The sequence below is a fragment of the Echinops telfairi genome, unplaced genomic scaffold, assembly GCF_000313985.2.
Source record: "Echinops telfairi isolate 266 unplaced genomic scaffold, ASM31398v2 ScPeMD7_7469;HRSCAF=8507_1, whole genome shotgun sequence".
Taxonomy (NCBI): domain Eukaryota; kingdom Metazoa; phylum Chordata; class Mammalia; order Afrosoricida; family Tenrecidae; genus Echinops; species Echinops telfairi.
This window is the reverse complement of record NW_022111373.1, coordinates 7,379,494-7,399,975: the sequence shown is the minus strand read 5'-3', so window position 1 is coordinate 7,399,975 and position 20,482 is coordinate 7,379,494. Positions and strand designations below refer to the sequence as shown.

The following is a 20,482-nucleotide window of genomic DNA, read 5'->3' as shown; positions in this document are numbered from 1 at the left end:
ACGGCATCATGGCCCACCAAGCTCTGAGGATGACACTTCTGCTCAGAACAGCCAAGGCACAGAGAGGACCGTAGGGCTGGTCCCACCCTGAGACACGATTCACAGTGTTTCAGGGGACAGCACTGGACAGTGTGGGAATTATGCTTGGTCTGACCCCTGCCACACACCCCCGCCCCCGCCGCCCCCCGCTGGGGTGGTGAAACACGAAGAGAGTGCACCACAGGGCAGCGAGGTGGCATGATTCAGGTTGCCTACTAGCCCTTGGACGGGGCCAGACAAATGATCACTCCACTTTGTGCACCATGACGCTAAACTGGGGTGGGAAAGGGAGTGAGTGCTGTTTGGCCAGGGTCCCCTGAGTGGTCCAGCTTTAGCCGATTCTCACCTGGACAGGTGAACAGACGGACGCCAAAAGAGAAGAAACACACACACACACACACACACACACACACACACGAACTTTTCTCAAGTTTTATTGTAAAATCTTCAGAAAAAGAGCATTTACAATGACAATGTGATAGTTTGTGAGTCGTCTTTATATCAAGTGTTACTGCAAATACACCGTGTGTTCAATACCGTGTAATACGTCAAAGTAAACACAAACGTATTTCAAATGCCACGTACGGTTACTGTGTTGGTACAAATCCCTACTAAAGTTGATGTATTAAAAATAATTTATATATATTTTATAAATAAGGAAAAATCCACATGTATCATAATTACAGGAGGCCTTTTGAGAAATACTGGTGATTACAGAAAATATATTCTGGAGTCTACGCAACTGCTTAAAATAACATGACCTGCCTTGACATGAGAGATCGGAAGGGTTTTGGCAGCGGGGAATAATGAGACTCTTCACAGGACTGAAGGACGGGGGTGTGTGGCTTTGCGCACTGAGGCTCATTCAGCTACAGGACAGCGGCGTGGGACCACCCCAGCTAAACTCCGTGCCCCCGCACCATGTGTGCACAGCCGCCAGCAAGCACAAGCACCTGGGGGCAAGGCGGTGTAGCAGGGCCAGGTCAGGGGGCTGAGCAGCCAAAGGGGACCTGTCTTTTCTGACCTCGCTGAAGTAGCTCAAGCGGCAAGGGGGCCAACTGCTCTTAGAATGATGGCGGCTGGCTGGCTGGGCAGTGGAGGACAGACCCCTGCGATCGCCCCTGCTAGAAGCGCTTCCCTTCAAAGGGCAACATTCTCTGACCCCACCGTGGCGCCTTGAGGGGAGCGTGGACCAGGGGCTCTCAGCAGTTGCCGCTTTTTAGAACATAGACCAAGCCCTCCAGATTTGGAGTGGACCATGTGCTGGGGGAGCACGTGGGAAAGGGATGGGTGAGTTTAGAGAGAGAGGTGTCTGAATTGTGACCTTGTTAAGAAACAAGAAACAAAGACTATACAAGAGGCACACCCCGTGCTGGTTCCGGAAGCCAAGCCCTGCTGTCCTGATGTGGTACTCTCTCACGTGGCCTTTGGTGACATTCAGCCTCCGCGTTGCTTCTCACAGCTCCGGTGGAGGACGTGCGTGCATGAGACCTTGACTGCTGGCCTCAAGCACCTGGCAGGTGGCTCGTGCCCAAAGCCTTCAGGCCCAGATAGGATGCTCAGATCCTCATGTGACTTTGGCAGGTCGTCTGGCCTGGACAAAAGCAGGACGTGAGCGGCGTTCACTGGCTGCTTGGGGGTCTGGCCCTGAGAGTCGGCATGCCCTCCTCCCCCGTACTCTTGTAAGTGTCTCTGTCCCACAAATTCAAAGAGAAACCAAGGCAACTAATGACTCTCTCGAACAAAATCGCTTTGCCCACCAGCTGGGCAAATGGAGCAGCTGGCTTCAGGAGTGACCTCGCTGGCACACCAAAGCAAGAAAGGAGTGTGGGCACAGGCTGCCGGGCATCTGGTGTCCCCGCAGTCGTTAGGTGCCCTTCTCATGGGAGCTGTGAGTGGCTCCCTCCCCACCCCACCCCAGAGCAGCAGGCCTAAGGCATAGCAAGATTGCGAGGAGGGAGAGAAAGGGAATGGGGGGATGGCGGGGAGCTCGGGTCTGGTAAGTTTTGAGGCTCGGGGAAGATGTCACAGCTCACCTTTTCTGCCTGATGGTCCCTGCCTGACAGTATCTGACCTCACTCCCCAGGGAGTTGTGCAATTGCTCTGGTTTGGAGCAGAGGTTTGGGGGGTGGGGTGAGTGGCCAGCAAGGGGCTGTGTTCCAGTGGGCTCTGACTGCAGGTAGAGTGGGAGCTGGGGCTGGTGAGGGAGGTGTCCACAAAGACGCCCACAGCCATCAGTCTACATTACTTGCCTGGCCACCTGGCAGGGGAGTGGTGCTCTGGGCGCAGAGGGGGTGCGGGGGGGCAGGAGAGAGGATGTGAGGTAGATAGGTGGATGCAGAGGATGGAGGGGGTGGGAGGGGGGCTTCTGAGGCGGACGGGGAAGGGAGGGGTGAGTGAGAAGGGTGTGAGGTTTGCCAGTGATGATGAGCCGGGCCCAGGGGCCTGGAGTGAAACACACTGTGAAACATGAAGCCTCTTGTAGAAAAATAGATCCGGAAAGAATCTGCTCCACATCTGTCTGGAAATCACCTTCAGTTCACAGGTTACTGGTCAACAGAAAACAGGAAGTTGTGGCCGCACAAAGCCCCAACTTTGGGGGCTTCCTAGATGACGGGGCCAACAATTCTCCAGGTCACCAGGTAAGTCACGGCTTTATTCAGGGGTTGAAAGCCTTCTTCTGGGGTCCCTGTGGGGGGCTGGGAACCCTGTTCCGCAGGGTGAGGGTGGGAGCAGGCCGGGCTGGCGGTGGGAATGGGAGGGTCTGACCTCTTCTCTCTGGTAATGTCACCTCTAGCCCTCAGGGTCTGAGGTTTGGGATTACGGTTGGTCCCGGCCAAGGCTTGAAGGGCTCTTGCAGCTACTTCACCAGATCACTTCTTGTCACTGGGTGCTTGCAAGTCGCAGTGACCCTGTGGATGACAGACAAACACTGTCTGGTCCTGCACCACCCTCGCAGTCATTCTAAGTCTCGATCCATCTCCTTGAGGGTCATCTTCTTCTGTGGATGTTCTACTTTCATCAGGTATGATGGTCTTTAGGGGCTGTCCCTCTAGAAAACGTGCTGAGTATGTGAGATGAAGCCTTGACATCCCTGCGTGCAAGGAGCATGCTGGCTGCATTTCTTCCAAGGCAGATTTCGTCATTTTTCTCATAGTCCAGGGTAATCTTCAACCTTCTTAGTCATAATTCAAATGCATCAGTCCGTCTTCTGCCTTCTTGATTAGTGGTTCAGCGTTCACATGCCTATGTAGCGAATGGAGCTACTAAGGCTTGGGACAAGTGCACCCAGTTCTCAGAGCGACGTTTGCTTGTCTTTTTCGCATTTGAAAAAGAGAGGTCTTCATCGCAGATTCGCTCGGTGCAGTACGTGATGTGATCTCGTGGCTGCCGCCTCCATGGGCAGCGATTGGGGATCTGAGTACAACGATGCTCTGGGCCACCTCCAACGTCTCTCCATTTATTGTCTTCTGTCCATCGGTCTAGTTATAAGGACTTTTCCCCCCCCATATTGAGTTGCAATCAATACCAAAGGTGGCAGTCCTTAATTCTCCACCAATGCTTCAAGTCCTCCTACCTTCCATCGAGCAAGGCCATGCCATCTGTGTATCATAGGTTGTTAACGAGCCTTCTCCTTCAGTCTTGATGTTGTGTCCTTCAAAAGTCTATTCTCTCAGATAATTTGCTCAGTATACAAATCGAATATGGATGGTTAGAGGTTACCATCCTGTCACACATTTCCTGATTTTGAAACCACTTAGGATCCCGTTCTGCCAGAGCGACTGCCTCCTGGTCTGTGTAGCGGTGCCACAGAAGCACAAACAATTCCCATTCCCATGTTCGGGAATTCCTGTAATGTCATACATAATTTTTAATGAGCCAGAGTTTAAGACCTTTGCACAGTGCATAAGACTCAGGTAAACAACTTTTCTCAAAGGCGTTCTCTGCTTTCAGCCCCAGTTCATTTGACATCAGCAGTGACAGTCCCTGTTCCACATCCTCTTCTGAAGCTGGCTTGGATTTCGGGCAGTTGGCTTGGGCACATGCGAAAGAAGCCTGGGCCAGCCCGTGCAGCTGTTGGCTGGTGTGGCGGCTCACGCTGGGTCTCAGCCTGCTGTGTAGAGCGCTCACGCCATCGTCTATTTTGATGCGTTTGAGGCAAGGCCTGTGACAGTGTGTCTAACAGGGTAGAACATGGGCCCATCCTTGCCATCCTCAACCGCTGGCACAGTTGAGCCTACCGCGGTCACCACCTGGATCACCCGGGAGCAGACAAACCACTCCCCTGCATGGCGAGGCAGGCTTTTGGCTCCAGAACCTGTTAGTATGGGTTCTGCCCAGTTGGGCAGGAGACGATGGGTCTTAATCTCAACCCTTTAATGTCACTTCGGGTGCTTTGTGTGTTTGCTATTCTGGGAAGACGACGAGACGACAACAAAACGATGTTGCATTTTTGTGAAATTTAAAGTGATTGAGGGAGTTCGTGATGTAAGTGGCTTTTGGGTGATTGTTTTGGTAAAGCAAATGTGTCTTTAAAATGCACAACATCAGTTGCTCATGAGAAGGAGCCCCCGCCGGGTTGGCTTCATGGTGTACCAGCGATCCTGAAACTGTGCTCCAGCGGCCTTTGCTGGAGCGGGGGTGTGGAAGGAGGGGCAGGGAGCACTGGGGCCAGCCTTTCCCACCAAACCCCAAGTCTGTGTGTCCAGCATGCTGGCAGCAAGGTGGATGCGTCTGCCTCTGTACCTGCACAGTGAGGGCAAAGAGGCATGCCATCCCGATAAACCTGAACGTGGATGCAGAGTGGAAAGGGGACAGATGCGGCAGAGGCCCTGCCTGGGCGGCCCAGGTTCACGAGGGAGTTGGGTTCTGGGCCAATTGTGTTTGGAATTTGGCGACCCACATGGGCTGGTGTTCTGGTCTGGTCGTCTGTGGGCCTCTTCTGTTAGGCCCAGAGACTCTCTTGCTGCCAGGCCGGCCAGTTTAGAAGATGTCACCCAAGGGAGAAACTCATGAGAGTTGGAGGGTTTCAGTGGTAGAAGCGTGGCCTTGGGGTCCATAGGGCAAGTCACCGAGGCGGGGTCCAGAGGGTTCTCCCTCCTGCCCCCACGGTCTCAAGGACAGGCTTCTGAGGTCGGTTAGCTCCATGCATATCTGTCCACCAACATCACCCGCTAGCAAATCCCGACACAAACGTGCCCAGGTCACCTGGGATCCGTGTTGGTGGAACTACCTGCTCTCAGGACCTTGGGAGAGGGTGAGGCGGTGGGGTGTCAGGGGAAGAAGAGGAGCAGTGTGTCACACTGTCGTGCACAGACTGTGCATGTGTGGTAGGATTCTGCACACCATTCAACCCCCCTCCCACCAGAGTGGGTTTCCGGGACATGCTACCTCTGTGCGCAGGATTTACGTGGGGGTGTGGCAGAAGACAGGCATGGCATTGAAAGAGAAGCAGAGCCGATGCCCCGACAAGTGTCCTTTCTCAGCAGCAGGGAGGACCGTGGCCCTGTAGGCAGGCCCGGGTGGCTAAATCAAGTGTCTGGAAGGTAATCATCTCTCCCAAGCAGCTGCAGGGTGTTGAAGTGATCACTGCCGCTGTGGAAGCATTTGTTTCAGCCTAGGATGTGAGCCCCCGGGGAGGATGTCTTCTGGAGGTGTGTGGGCCTCCCCGAGGAGCATCTCTTTGCAGGGTGGCCCAGCAGCACGTGGCTGCCTGTGGGGGGGCTGGAGCGTTCATGCCCAGGGCCAGCCTGCCTCCTGACTGTGTCGCGGAGTGGGTGTCTGTGAGGAGAGTGAGGCCGCGTGTGAGGACACGTGTGAGGACTCACGCAGGACGGTGTGGCCTGTGGGCGCTGGAGGCGCGGGTGTGAGGGCCAGGCCACGGGCAGAACAGAAACTGGTTTGCATCAGGGCTGGCCGGCAAAGGACATTTGTAACCTTGGGGTTGTTATGGGGTCACTGCCCCCCACGGCTGCTCACCTCACGTCAGGCAAGCTCAGGCTCCCCTGAATCCAGAGGGTGCCCCCTTGATGGGTGAGAAGCAGGAACAAACACCAGGTCTGTCCTGGTCTCCCGGACCCCACCATGTGGAGTCTGCGTTACCAACTTGGTGGGCGACTCTGCAGACCGCGGGTCTCAGGTGACGGTGATTATAACCAGGAGAGAGTTTTTCTGGCTGCAGAAAGTGGGCTGGCATTGAGACACCCAGAGATACGGCCTAAGGCAGGGAGGAAGGAATTGGACCTTGGAGAGGGTCGCTCTACGGACTAACATCTGAGATTATAAAAAACTAGTTTTGGATCAAAAATTTCCAAAATAAAGTGAGTGATCTCCCCAGCCCCCAAGATGCAACAAGTCACGTGGGCACTCCCTCAGGCTGATCGCAAGTCAAATGCAAAGCAAGCAAGCAGCAGCTGTGAAGGCAAAGGGCGGGGCCGCCGCGAGGGCAGATGGAGCTCTGGCGAGCCCTGCCTGTGCCCAGTGCCCCTTGTTCCCTGGCCAGCTCTGGGCCCTTCCCCCAGAGTGAGGAGGTCTGGCTGGATCTGGAGGCAAGGGACGATGATTACGTGAAGGCAACCGACAGAAGCACCCGCCGGGAAAGCGGACGGGCTGGTCGCCAGGTGCACATAGCTCGGCACAGCAGCCCCAGGTCGCATGGCGGGTAGCATGTGTTCTCGTCGCAGCTGAAGGCAGAAATCATACTTCCCAACAGAAAAACCCCCATCTGGTCAGCAGCGCATACCTTAAACGAGGGGACTTGCAAGGAGACCAGTGGTGAACCACGAAGCAGATGCAGGCCTTTGCTTTTGTCTGTAAAAATGTACAGTGTGCCTGCTTGGGGCTGTGGTCTCAGCTCCCTCATACCTCGCCCACCCACACCACCGTGGTCCCCCTCTTAATGCCCGACACCTCACACTGCAGGGCGTTCTGCCGCCCATTGATGAGAAAGAGCGACTCCTGGGCCGGGGTCAGGAGGTACTGTCCAAAGAGGCCGCTGTCCCTCAGGACCCTGAGGGGCTCTGCCCAGGGCCAGGCTGGCCCCTCTGGCGGGGCCTTCAGGTCCGTCAGCAGGCCGGTCTTGCCAGTGGACAGCTCTAGGAAGAGCAGGCTGGGCTCCGTCTCCAGGGTGGCATAGACGGAGTACTGGTTGCCCTCAGTGAAGGAGCGCTGGAAGGCCAGGCCCGAGATGCCCTGGGGGACCCTCAGGCCATAGAGGGGCTGGATCTCCCCCCACCGCGAGATCTCCTGCACGTGCAGCTGGGGGCTGTTGGCGGCAGCACTGACCACGAAGCGTCCGTCGGGTGAGGTGTGCGGGATGCCTGCGATGTCCCCGTTGGGGCCCACCACGGAGTCGGTGACGCTGTCTACCAGCAGCTGGGGGGCGGCAGGGGTGGCGTGGCTCTGCTGGCACTGGATGAAGAAGTAGCCACCCAGGTGCGTGTGGGCCATGGCCTGTGGCAGGCAGCCGTGGCTCTGCAGGCTGATGGATTTGAGGAGCATCAGCGTCTCCAGGTCTACCTTGTGGATGGCGGGGGCGGACTTGTTGAAGATGAAGCCGAACCTGGGGGTAAGGGTGGGGGTGGGGTGATAACTGTGGTCAGAGGTTTGGAGGCCACCTCTTTGAAAGTTCTAGTTGCCCTGCTTTGTAATCCCCCTCTGCTATAACTCTGTTGGCCGGACCGTCAGCCCTCTGCCAGTTGGCAACCCGGTGGTGGCTTGTGTGCTATGGTGCTGGAAGCTGGGCTACTACTGTTTCAAAGGCCCAGAGTGGGCAGATTACAGGAAAGCTGTCAGATACAGACAGACTAGGAAGAAAGGCCTGGTAATTCACTTCCAAACCCCTATAGATCACAACAGAATATTGCCTAGTGTAGGGTCCTGGGGCCCTGGGTGGTGCCGATGGTTAGGTGTGCGGCTGCCTGCAGAAAGGGGGCTAGTTAGTGCAGACTCACTCAGTGGTGCCTTAGGAGGAAAGGTCACAGCCTTCAGAACAGTTCTTCTCTGCAGCAAGAACCCACTCGGCAGTACCTCGTAAAGCGCTGGCAGATGAGCCTGCTGGGTGGCTGTAAGGGTCTCAGAACACACTGTGTGACCTCACCAGTGGCTCCTGCATGCTGCCAGTCACGAAGCTCCTTCAGCACTGCATGGTTTCCCGTGGGGCTGCCATGAGCTGGAGCCCAGGCCACCAGGAGCACTGACAGGGCTGTAGTTCACTTGGGATCCCGAGCCCAGTGCCCTCCTGTTACCAATGTTCTCAGAGTGCTTGGTAAAGTGGAGGGAGGGGCAGTGAAAAGGAGCAAGGCCCTGGACAAGATGGATGGACACAGAGGCGGCCACCATGGGCTCAAACCTCAGGACCATGGTGAGGATGGCGCAGGACAGGGTGCTGTTTCGTTCTGTTGCAGATAGGGTCGCTGTGAGTCGGGAGCGACTTGAGGGAGCTTAACAAGCACAAGCACACATTCATCTTTGGAATGATGGAGGAGGAGGGGGAAGGGTCTCCCTGTGGGCGCGGTGAGCCTGTGCCTAGAGGGTGGGCAGGGAAGGCACAAAGGCGCTGCCCTGATGTGCGCTGTCCCCGTAAGACAAGGAATCCTGCTTCTTCGCTGTTTTCCTGGAAATAATTTCTGAGCTGCTCATCAGTGAGGTCTCTTCACCTGCCTGTGTACAGATGTCCTACCAGAGCCTCTCTCCTGGGAGAGGAGGTTGCAGGGGACAAAGGGACAGCCTCGGGCCACAGCTATGCTGGCTGAGGAATTTTGGACAGTCAGGGCAGGGGCATCATCTACCTGGGAGCAGATGGCCTGGTGCAGTCTCGCTGCTGGGAGAGCTGCAGAGCCTGGGGAGAGCGGCTTGCCTCTCTGTGACTTAGAGAAGCACAGTTCCTGCCTAGGACTGCTGGGAGGATTAGGTGGAAGAGGGGTGTTTTGTGTAAGAGCTCGGAAGGGGGGTAGCCGCTCACAGTAGGACCTTCTGAAGTTCTCCTTTAGAGGTTGGCAGCCAGCTGTGAAGAAGTCTGACTGTAGGCAGGACTTCCTTTGATCTGGCGAGCCTCGGCCTCAGTTCCCTGCTAGGAGGCCCTTTGGCATTCTATCTGGTTACAGGAAAGTAGACAAATCTCTTCCATGATTTTCTCTCCAACACCTGCACCTCAGCAGGTGGGAGAGGCTCCTTTGCTCAGGCACTCTGTACAGGGGCGGGTGTGGGAGGGGCAGGCAGAAAATGCCGCTTTTATGGGGAACGTAGATGGAAAGCCATACACTGGAGTCTCAGAGCAGCTGCTCCTGCATCTGCGGCCCCCTCCCCAAGCTGAATTCAGTTTTGGTAGGTGGGGGACTTGGGGGGCTCTTATAGGCTCTTCTCCAGCACCCTCTGCAGTGAGGGAGTTCAGTGGTGGCGAGTGTCTTTCTGCCTGGGGGCAAGGGGAAGTGGGTGAGTGCTATTTTAAGAAGTCCAGCTGTCAGTTTGCAAAGAGTGAGCCATGGCTTTGCGGAGTGAGGTGCCTGACAGGGAATTAAGGCATACATTTCTAGGGTCACAGGTCACCTGGGGTCTTGGTCACTGAGTGGGCAGGGTTAGCCTTCTCTGTGTCAGAAAGGGATGGGGTTTGCTGTCAGGCCACTGAGGATTACCAGCCTATTAGGCGGGGCTGGCAGACCATGGCACCCACGTGAGTGGCGCGGGCCTGTAAAAGAGGCAGGGCTTTGCATTCGGTCTGGCTCTGCAGTCTCCTGGCAGTGTGACCTGGGCCAAGGAGCCCTGCGCGTAGTGGTTATGCATTGGGCTAAGTACCCACAAGGTCAGCAGTCAGAACACATCAGCTGCTCCGTGGGAGAAAGAGGAGACTTTCTCTTCCTGTAAGCGTTAGGTCTCGGCAACCCACAGGGGCGGCGCTCCCTGTCCTACACGCTGAGTCCAGAGTGACCTCAGTGAGTGTGTCTGAGGCTCAGTTTACCCATCTCTAGAATCGGAGTCAGACCCTGCAGCAGGGTTTTGTCTCTAGCAAGCAGAGGGTGTGGCTTCCATTCCTCCCACCTTGGGGATGAGCCTTCCCAGTCCCCTGGGGTCCCCAAGGCACCCCTGAATTCAGCAGAACCCTTGAGCCTAAGGAATGAGCCCTAAGCCCCGAGTCCTTACCAGGGATTGGTCCATTTCCCCATCCCTCCTCCAGGGGACCAAAGCCAGCGCGGGAGGGGTGGCAGCCCAGGTAGAAGGATTTCCTGCAGGCACTGCCTTCCGCTGGCCTCACCTGATGTGGTTGATGATGAGGTTGGTTGGGGGGATGAAGAAGTCGTCCACCCCGGCAAAGGGCGTGTGGATGAGGTGCTGGCCCTGGCCGGTGCTGGCTTCCGTGATCACCTGCAACACAGAGCGGAGTCCCTGTGAGGGCCTGGCCAGGGGAACGCTGGAACCAGGGCCGCCCAAGGGCAGGCCACAGTCTGGGGAGCACCAAGCAGGGCCCCACCTCCTGGTGGAGATGTGAGGGCGATGGTGGAGCCCCACGGAATGAGTGCTGGGCTCCGTCTGCCCAGCCAGGCTTGAGGCTCAGTGTGTCATCTGTAGTGAAGGGATGCATTCAGATGATCGCTGGGGAAATAGCTTGTTAATAAAATACAAGGCGGGGCTGGCTTCCCCTAGTGAGACTTGCTGTGTAAAGGACTAGGCCCCCCGTGTTGCCCAAATTGGGAGTGGCAGAGCAGGGCTGCCCCTCTTTCCTGGAGGGAAGCACCTCCTCTGGGGACTGGCCCACGGGGCAGGGGCAGGGCAGCCTGGCAGCTCAGCACAGAGCTTGTTGGGTGTGAGGTTGGGATCGGTGTGGTCTGGACAGCCAGTCATAATGCTCTTGTGGGCAGGTGGCCTCCCTCCATCAGGGACTGACACTGTGTCAGTCTTGTGCTCATCGACCTCCACATTCTAGGCAGACCTGCTGCCAGGGGGACAGGCTTGACCCGCTTCAGTGTGATTTTGGCTGAAAGGACAATTGGAGTTCTGGGTGGGAGAGGAGACCCATGGGCAGGGAGGGGAGGGATTCCTTGCAATTGCTCACTGAGGCAGAATTGTGGCAGTGCAAGAGGGGGACCTGGGCTCTTGCTGGCTGAGGCTGGCCTGCAGGATGGGGCAGCGGGGTGGTGGTTTGTGACTCATAGGCTGGGTGCTCTGCAAGCAGCACCTGCCTCCCGGCGTTGCCTTTCCTGACCAAACAGCACCCGGCCTGCCTCCTTCCCTCCAAAGCTCGGAGGGGAGAAGGCTGGGTTGCAGTGGAAGTGGCTGCTGTTTTCAACTCTCAAGTTCTCAGATTTCCTTACGTGATTTTCCTGTGGTTTTGTAAAACGGCCGAACGACACTTCCACTGCAAGCCCCTTCCTGGGGACAACCACAGGGTCTGCACAAAACTGAGTGGTAAGCAAAGGTGATGGGTAGGGCAGTGGGCCTGAGAGGGGCCAGGGGGAAAGGCCAGAGAATTCCCAGATGCCACATGACGGTTGGCTGCTATCGGGCTTGTCACCTCAGCCTGTGAGAGGGTTGAAAGCACCGGCTGTCATCAGTGTCGCCCGCGCTCTGGCACACGGACACCTCTCCCCGGCTTCATCAACGCGCATGACCACAGGCTGCTGAAGGACGTGGGCACCTCGCCTGCATCTCCCCAACGGGTCATGAGGTCCTTGTGTGTGGCTGCCTGTACACGCCCCAGGGTCGCTGCAGACCCCTCACAGAGGATGCCCACAAGTTGGATCCGGTCAACTTGATGGCAGGGCGCTGGGCTTGGGTGGCCTCATGGGCTTGGATCAGGAGTGGCTAGCCATTGCCAGGGGGTGGGAAGGTCAGGAAGGCATCTCCTTTAGGGGGCCAGGGGAAGCCAGCCCAGAGGTGGCACTTGGGGAGGACCGAGGAATAAGGTAGTTTGTGGGACAAGCTGGAAGGGGGTGGTGGTGAATGGGCAAGTGAGTGCTGGGCAGAAATGGAGAAGTCAAAGGTCCAAAAACGAGTTGCCAGGGGAGGATCTTGGTGGGAGGAGCATCATTCTAGAAGTCCTGTCCTGAAGCCACGTGGCCTTTTAGCTGACCCCTTCCTGGTGGAGGATGACCTCATGTGAGGTCCCTAGGGAGGGGTGCAAAACTGTGCTGCACAGGGCTTTCAAGGGCTGATTTTTCCGAAGTAGATCACCAGGTCTTTCTTCTGAGTGCCTCTGGGTGGACTTACCCTTCCACCCATTGGTAAGCAGCCGAGCGCTTGCCCGTGGTGATCCAGCGACTCCATCAGACAACCACACACCAGACCCACGGCCATCGAGTCCATGCCCACTCAGCTGACCCCACAGGGCAGGACAGAAAGCCCGTCACTCTCCCAGCCTCTGAGTAGGAATTAACCTGGCAGCTGGGCTGGGCACGTTGGATGTTTGGACACAATGGTAGGATATTGTCTGTAATGATTTGCAAATATGCGGTAATATAGGGTATAGCTAAATCTTTGCCTGTATCTGTGATTAGGGCTTTTGGATAAATTCTTAGAAGTCAAGTTGCAGATTGAAAACTTTTTTTGATGCTTTTAATATATATTTAAGGAGTCCTGGTGGTGTACTGGTTACACTTTGGGATGTTAGGATGACCATTTCGAAACCACTGGCCCCTCCGCAGGAGAAAGACAAGGCTTTCTACTCCCATAAAGAGGTACGGCCTCAGAAACCCATGGGGCGCCTCTCCCCTGCCCCACAGGGTTGCTTGAGCTGGGCCCGACCTGATGTGGCGAATCTGTTGTTAGGAGTCTGGTGCTGCGGCGGGCTGAGCACTGGTTGCTAACCTAAACGCCTGGGGTGTGAAATCACTCGTCGCTCTGCCCCATGGGAGGAAGACGAGACCCGCAGCCTCAGAATCCCTGGCCTGCAGGGTCTCCAGGTGTCGGGGTTCATGCCATGGCAGGTAGGCTGTGCGAGCTAGGCTTCTGGAAGCAAGTTTTTCTGGCACTTCTTCCCTTTCCTCTACTTGTCACAAGGAGTTTGGCTCCTGTTTTCCCAACGTTGGTTCATAGGATTTCATTTTCTAATCACAGTGCAAGTCCCGAACTTTCTAATTATAGTGATGGCGCGCATCCTGTTTGACGTTCGGAAATTAATTGGCTTTCAGGGTTCTGTCATGTAGGCAAAGATCTGCTGTTGATTACACTTGCAGAATTTCTCCCTACTCACACGTTAGGCTTCTTTTATAAAGGTCTGCCATTCAGCATTTTTCCCCCTTTAATTTGTTGGTGTTTGAATAATGCTGACTTCTTGCGCGTGACTCACCGTTGCAGCCTAAAGCCAACTTTGCTTGAGAAATTCAGAGGCGCTGTGGGCTCTTTTCCTAGTATGAGGTTTAGATGAGCTCTGTCTCCGTAAGCTCCTGGAGAAGGACATCAGGTGTGGTCAAGTGGAGGGGCCTTCTGGGGGTTGGCCTGCAGGGGTGAGCTCCGACGTAAGAACAGAGAGGAGGGAGCGGGCAGGGTTTCGCGCTGTTGCCCACAGGGTTGTCACATGTCAGAACTGACACCCCTCACCATGTGTAAGTTAGATTAGTGCACATTTTCTCTTCTACATGTTAATATCAGCCCTGGTCGTATAGTGGGTACACGTTGGGCTGCTAACCGCAAGGCCAGCAGTTCGAAACCACCAGAAAGACAAGGCTTTCTACTCCTGTAACGACGTATAGTCTTTGAAACCCACAAAGGCAGTTCTACCCTGTCTAATAGGGTCGCTGTGAGTCTGCATCGAGTCAATGCAGTGAGTTTTTTGAGTGGGTTCTATCCCCCCTATGTCCTGGAATAGTTAACATTTTATTAGAAAGGTTTGATAAAACTCAGCTATTAAAAAAAACAAGAATAAACCCCCCCCAAACCTCAGCTATTAATTTTCCTATACTTCATCCTGATTTCAAGTTTTGGGGTACATTTTATTTAAAAAAATTTTTAATACTCCCCCACCCCAGCCCTCATGGCCCCTTGATAGATTGTAGATGGTTAATTATTTCCAAATCTCACACCGACCTCTGTCTCCCTTCCCCTCTGGTTTCTGTTGTTCTTCCCCGACTGGAGGTGTGTGGTTATGTGCTACTCCCTCCCCCTACCCTTTTGGTATCTCTGTTCCCACTCCTGTTCCTGGGTTCCATGTGTTGTGAGTTTTAGCTCTTGCTTATACCTACGTACATGCTCCCGTCGCGTCTAGATTGGGAGGCGGCACTGAGGGTGTGATAGCAGGAGGTGAGGCGGCTCAAGGGATCAGAGGTATATGACGTGACCCATGTGCTCTACTGCACCCTGATTGACTCACCCCCTCCCTGGGACCCCTCTGTGGGGGGATGCTCCATTGTCTTTGGGGTACATTTTAAAAAGCGAATTCTCCGTTTCCTGTGAAAGATTACATGCCTCGGGGCCAACAAGGAGGGAGAGATAGCTAGAGGATTAGGGGAGAAAGGGGGAAATCAATCACAAGGATCAAACTAGAACTCCCTCCCAGGGGGATGAATAACGGAAAACTGGGTGAGGAGCGACCCAGGACGATGTAAGATATCAAGGGTTCGTGAGGGAGGGGGAAGAAATGGGGAGCTGATATCAGGGGCTCAAGTGGGAAGAGAATGCTTTGAAAATGATGATGGCGGCTTATGTGCAAATGTGCTTGACACACAGGATGAATATATGGATTGTGATGAGATGTAAAAGCCCCCGATAAAAGTATTTAAAAAAAAAGATTACATGCAAATTAGGCTCCCACTTGACAATGTAGGTTAATAGTGAATCAGTGACATTACTTACCACCCCCTGTGCGCAAGCACGTCAACATTCTCATTAATTGCATTCTGCTTGTTCCATTTCCCCTACTCTAGTTGTCTTGCGCTCCCCGCCCCAGTGTCCTCATCTGTGCTTTAAAGTAATTGTTGACCTTTTGGCTTCAAACAGTTGGTTTTTTGGTGGAGCTTTATAAAACGAGTCCTCAGTCCTCATGAGCACTATCTTCTATTCTGGGTAGCTTGTGTTGTTTTGCAAAAAAAGGTGACCTCAGGAGGTTTTCAGAGAGCCTCCCAGTCTCAACCGGCCCAACAAGGTCAGACCATTAAGAATCTGAGTTACGTTCCACAGTTTTCTGATGTGCGCGTCCTGGGTCCAGCTCTTGTGGTCCATGGCGACGGTGGCAGCTGGCTGCCGTCTCATTCTTGAGGTCTCGGGAGATGAGGCTGCGGTAGCCCTGTAGACTACTTCCTTCCTGGGACTCTGGGTTCCTTTTGCTCTTCGTGAGTAGAGGCGAACCGATCTCAGATCGCTGCCTACTAGCTGGATGATCCCAGTCGCTACTCGCCCTGCCAGGATGCAGAACTTCAGGGTGCCAATTGACTGAGTTGCACCAGGAGACAGATCCTAAGCCTTCACATCCAGAAAACTCTTTTCCCAAGGTATGTGGGCATGGCTGGGGAGGACCTGTCCTGGTGTCCTCTATGGCTGTACATGTCTGCACACAAGCTGTGTGCAGAGACCACATTCTGTGCTACTTTCCCATCCCCCCAGATAGCAACTATCCACAGTCCGCGAATCCCCCTCTCTGGTCACCACCAATGAACATTGGTCTCTCTCTGTCTATACATGGATGAAGGGGTGGCAAAAGTTTGTGGAAAATGGAATAAGACAATCATGAACTTTCTCCACGATCCTTTTGAAGCCCCTTCCTATCTCATTGTCTTATAAAAGTGGGGTCATACACTATCTGTTCTGTGATGGACATCTTTCACTGTGTAGCCGTGCCCTCCTGCTCCACCATGTTGCAGGATATGCTGCGGTGTCCCCCGGCCTGTCCCACCTTGTGCTTGTCCGTCACCCCTCGGAGGACCTTTGGGCCTACTAGGTACATTTTGATGAGCAGTCATCCATTGCCTGTGCTGTAAAGCTGGCTGCCCCACTGTGGCCACCCAGCAGTATTTGCAACAGCCAGCCTGCTCCTTAGAGGCAAGGAAGGTGAGACTTGTCTCGTGTACTTCGGATAAGTCCAAAGAGAACAGGCCCTGGAGAAGGGCATCATGCCTGCAAAAGCAGAGGGGCAGCGAAAAAGAGGCCCTGACAAGCTGGATTGACAACCATTGTGAGGATGGTGCAGGACCGGTCAGCGTCTCCTTCTGTTACGCACGAGTCGAACCATGAACAGGTCGAGGGCACCCAACTGCCACCCCCATGACCTCTTCTCAGGCTCACAAAGGGTTTGCTTCTCTATTTGCTCTGTAAAGAATGTGTTGGCATTGGCTTCAACCCCTCTCCTGTCTCAGCAGTCACTCTGCTCTCCTGCTAATTTCCTAGAGTGCCGCGTCTGCAGACTTTTAAGGCACAGACGTTGCTCGCACACAGCCACCTCTGGTCCACTGGTTGTGATGAGAGAGTCTCTCGCACGGCTTTGGAGTCATTTGAAATTTCTCTTGTGATTCAAGAGGAATGTTTTCTTATCAGGCCAGGTTGTAATTCTCAGATTATGTAGCCCCAAACATTGACTTTTTACAAGTTTGTTGAGAGTTTTCTTTGAGATTAGTGATATAGTTTGTTTCTCGTGGGTATACATATGAAAACTGTTCTATGCGAAGCATAAAGGGCTTTCTATAAATTTACTAAATCAACCTCTTTGTTCAGTCCTTTCTCATGTAACCTTTGTCAGTTTGGAATGTACAGTTCAGGTGCGTTCTAAATCAAGTTCCCCTTACTTTTATATGTATAGTTGCTACACTGTTGGCTATCTCCTGTGGTCATATAATTTCTGTCTGATGCTTTTAACCAGCTACTCCCTAATACTATCCCCTCTGCATAGCCTTTCCTGCACCTGCCAGCCACTGTTCCCACGTCATTAAGTCCACTCTTTGATGACTTTATGCAAGTTTCTTGTAAGCAAGTATAGTGAGTCTCTTTTTCTAAACCCAATCTTTCTTTGTTTTTAATAAGAGAATTCCGTTTGCCTCATTTGGAGTAATGAGATCATTACTTTTCAACTATTCATTTTAAACAATATCATCTTTTCCCACTGAGGTGAGGTTTTTGAGTATTTCCCGTCTCTGCTGCACTTCTATTGGCATGAGATGTCACATGTTCAGTTATACACAAGCATCGGAATTTCTTTTTCAGCGAGTCTATATTTCAGATGTCCATATTGGGCACTTATAACTTTCAGGACAGGCTCTCTCTTCATCCATTTCACACTGAAGTTTAGATCGCCCTCTCTAGGCTCAACACATACCACGGTCTCCTCTTAATCTTTTCTCCATCGTATCTTGCTCAAATGGTATGCTCTCTGAATTTGCACAACTCCTATCTTTTGTCTTGGTGGGAATAGGATACTTGGGCTTCATCTCAGTAGTCCGCAGATGTCACTTCACCTGTTTTAGCTACTAATGCAGGTGAGACGTCAAGAGCCAATCTGATGGAACAGGTTGCTTGTTCGTTCTGCTTCGAAGTTCCAGAATTTTTACCGAGAAAGGGGAAGACATCATTTCTCATCATCCAGCCTAGAGCTTGTTTAATTTTCTTCAACTGCAGGGAAATTTTATTCCAAATTGATGGCTTGACTCTATCCTAACATCAGTGGCTCTTAGCATTTCTCTCTCTCTCTTTTCGCCCTTTAACAAACATTGTTCTTAGTAGAAACCATGCAGTTTTCAATTCAAGCACAGGACTTTTAAATTGGGAAATACGTTTTATTCCCAATCTTTTCTTCTTCTTTATCATTTTATTGGGGCTCCTATAACTCATCACAAGCCATCCATCCATCGTGTCAAGCACATGGGTGTATTTGTTGCCATCATCATTTTCAAAATGTTTTCCCGATCTCTTCTTGCTGTCTTCCAGCTTCCCAAATTCCCTGTATGCCTTCTCACCTCCACTTTGGCCCCTTCACTTGTAGCAGCTCTGTTTCTGAGCGTCTGCTTGTTCTTAGGAATCTCCATTCAGGCTCTTAGGTCCTCTGATAACCCACTGCCATCGAGTTGATGCTGACTCATAGGGCCCCGATGGGACAGGGTAGCACTATCCCTGTGGGTTTCCAAGACTGGAAATCTTGACCGCAGTAGAAAGCCAAATCTTCCTCTTGTGGAGTGGCTGGTGGTTTCCATCTGCTGATCTGGCAATTAGCAGCCCAACTTGTAACCACGGTGCCACCGGGGTTCCTGGGTCCTCCGATAGGTTATTTTTGTCAGCTCCTTGGAGCTCAGGGCTGGTTGGCAATGCTATTTGAGCAACTATAATTTCAGTTGCCCAGTCACACAAGAGGTGGCAGGGGGTCCGTTCCCCCAGGAGCTTCTCTAGACCTTGGTCTTCCTGGCCTCTTCCTAGCCTTGAAAAGAGACTGGGGGTGGGGTTGGGCTTGGCTCCCCATGCAGGATTGAGAGGGAACCCAGTGTGGTTCCAGGACTCTCCACATCTGTCTGGGCATGCCTGCCTTCTCCGTGCTCCCCTCACCTTTTGAATGGCTTCCTCCTCTCATGCGGATGCAGGACTGGCCTTCCCCCAGGAAGAGGGAGGCATCCCCAGATCTCAGGGCCCCGTCAGTAGAGTGGTGACAGGCATGGCTCCAGACCCACACTGCCTGAGTTGGGCCATCGACTTATTATTGAACTTGTCTGTGCCTAGAGCATCATAAGCACTCGGATATAGATGTGCTTTCACTTATGGGTGTAATTGCTGCTATTTATTCTTCTCTGCTATTGGCCAGCAATGGGCCAATCTCCAAACGCCTGCCAAGCCCCAGGTGAAGAAAATCTTCACCGGTTTGGATCTCACTTTTTGCTTGGCACCAGGAGCTAAGGACTCAGGTGCGGAAAGCTACACATCAGTAGCCTATCTACCATCAATATCCCTGTGGAGCTTAAGATCCCCTGCTAAACTGCCTGGGGGAGGGCTGTTGGCCTGAGGCAGTTTCCCACTCGCTTCTCCAGCCTTCACGGACATCTTTTGGAAAATGTGATAAGCCTCCTTGGGAAGGAGGCTAGGAGGCTGCTTTCTCAGACTGTGGGTATCCTGTGCTCAACGTACCTGGAGGCTTGGTTGAGATTTGTGCACGTCCCCCCAGCTCAAGACCCACACTTGGTCATGTGACTTGTCATAGGACAGCTTAGCCGGCAGAGGGTCCACACCTATGGACTTGAAAAAGAGAGTGACAAATTGGTCATCATTGTGGTAGCCAACCTGTCCTAACACATCGGTATAGAGAGTACTCCCCGCAGCAACAACGCAGCACATGCCTTTTCCAGTGCCAGGAGTCCCATCCAGCCAGATGATGGGGTCAGTTCAGGGCTGTGTGTGTGCACATATTTTTGTGGAAAGCCAGCCCTGGGGCCTGGGCAATGATCCCACTTGGGGACCAAAGGCTGTAGCTTCCCTTTTGTGTCCATTCTAGAGCCATAACGTTGGCCTTCAATGTTGCTCTCCCTTTTAAAACAACCTTTCTTGCAGGTTTTACTTAAGCTGAAACAACCCACTTGGCTTCTCCTGAAAGCTTTTTGGGCCCTTTGTCCTTTCCCTGGATTCTGTTGAATTTGGCTTTCCACTTTGGGTTATGTGACGCTGATTCTGAGCTCATCCATGATCACCCTTCTCCTCTGAGCAGCCTCTATCTAGCACATCCTTCACCAGGGGCTGTGGGGACTCAGGCTGTAGCATCAGGCAGACTCTTTTATTGCTGAAACTGCTGTCCTCTGAGTGTGTAGCTGTGTATTCCTTTTTACCTTTTATTACAGTTTAGTAATTTCAAAAATTCTGTGAAATAGAAGTACTTATAGTAGTAGTTGAGTCTTCATTATACCACTTTCAACCATGGATAGGACATCGAGAAAGATCAATAAGGAAGAAGAGCTGAACCATATTATAAGCCAACCTGACCTAACACACATCTGTATGTAGAATACGCCTCCCGACACCACCGCCACAGCACACATGGGTCATCATCGAGGGCACATTATATGTTAGGACACAAGGTTCATTCAGAAAGATTAAAATCATACTAAATATATTCTCCAAGCACAGAGTGAAATTTGAAATTAATAACCAAAGAAGAGTTGGAAACCACACAAATATGTAAACATTTAACACACTAGAGAACAACCAATGGTCAACAAGACATCAAGAGAGAAATCAGAAAATATGCATCTCTCTGCAAACACAAACAGAACACAGGCAATTCAGGCCCATAGACTCTGAGCCATGTCCCGGCCACTCCCTTTGTTCACTGAAGACATTGGTACGTGGATCACATGACACACGTCTTCTCTGCCAGCCATCTACTCAACCTTGCCTTCATTCCTACCATAACTTAGATCTTGTCAGCATAATTTCAGAAATTTCTATGGTGACCCAACATATTCTAGTCTTTCGGATCTTGGAAAAACACTAAAACCCAAAAAACTATACCCTCTTTGTCCCATTTCTCTTCCCACCATTGGGCAAAACTTCTCTAAAG

At 52.9% G+C, this 20,482-nt stretch overlaps 1 protein-coding gene across 1 annotated transcript in view; it reads right to left on the bottom strand.

The window, feature by feature from the left end:
* Nucleotides 1-457: 457 nt before the first annotated feature.
* FSTL4 (follistatin like 4) overlaps nucleotides 458-20,482 on the bottom strand; it is a 142,693-nt gene continuing 122,668 nt past the window's right edge. The window contains exons 11-13 of the mRNA XM_004696992.2: nucleotides 19,060-19,167; nucleotides 10,289-10,398; nucleotides 458-7,600 (exon numbers count right to left, since the gene is read on the bottom strand). Of these exons, the coding sequence (XP_004697049.1) occupies nucleotides 6,898-7,600; nucleotides 10,289-10,398; nucleotides 19,060-19,167 (921 nt within the window). The 3' untranslated portion in view covers nucleotides 458-6,897. The remainder of the gene's footprint in view (nucleotides 7,601-10,288; nucleotides 10,399-19,059; nucleotides 19,168-20,482) is intronic.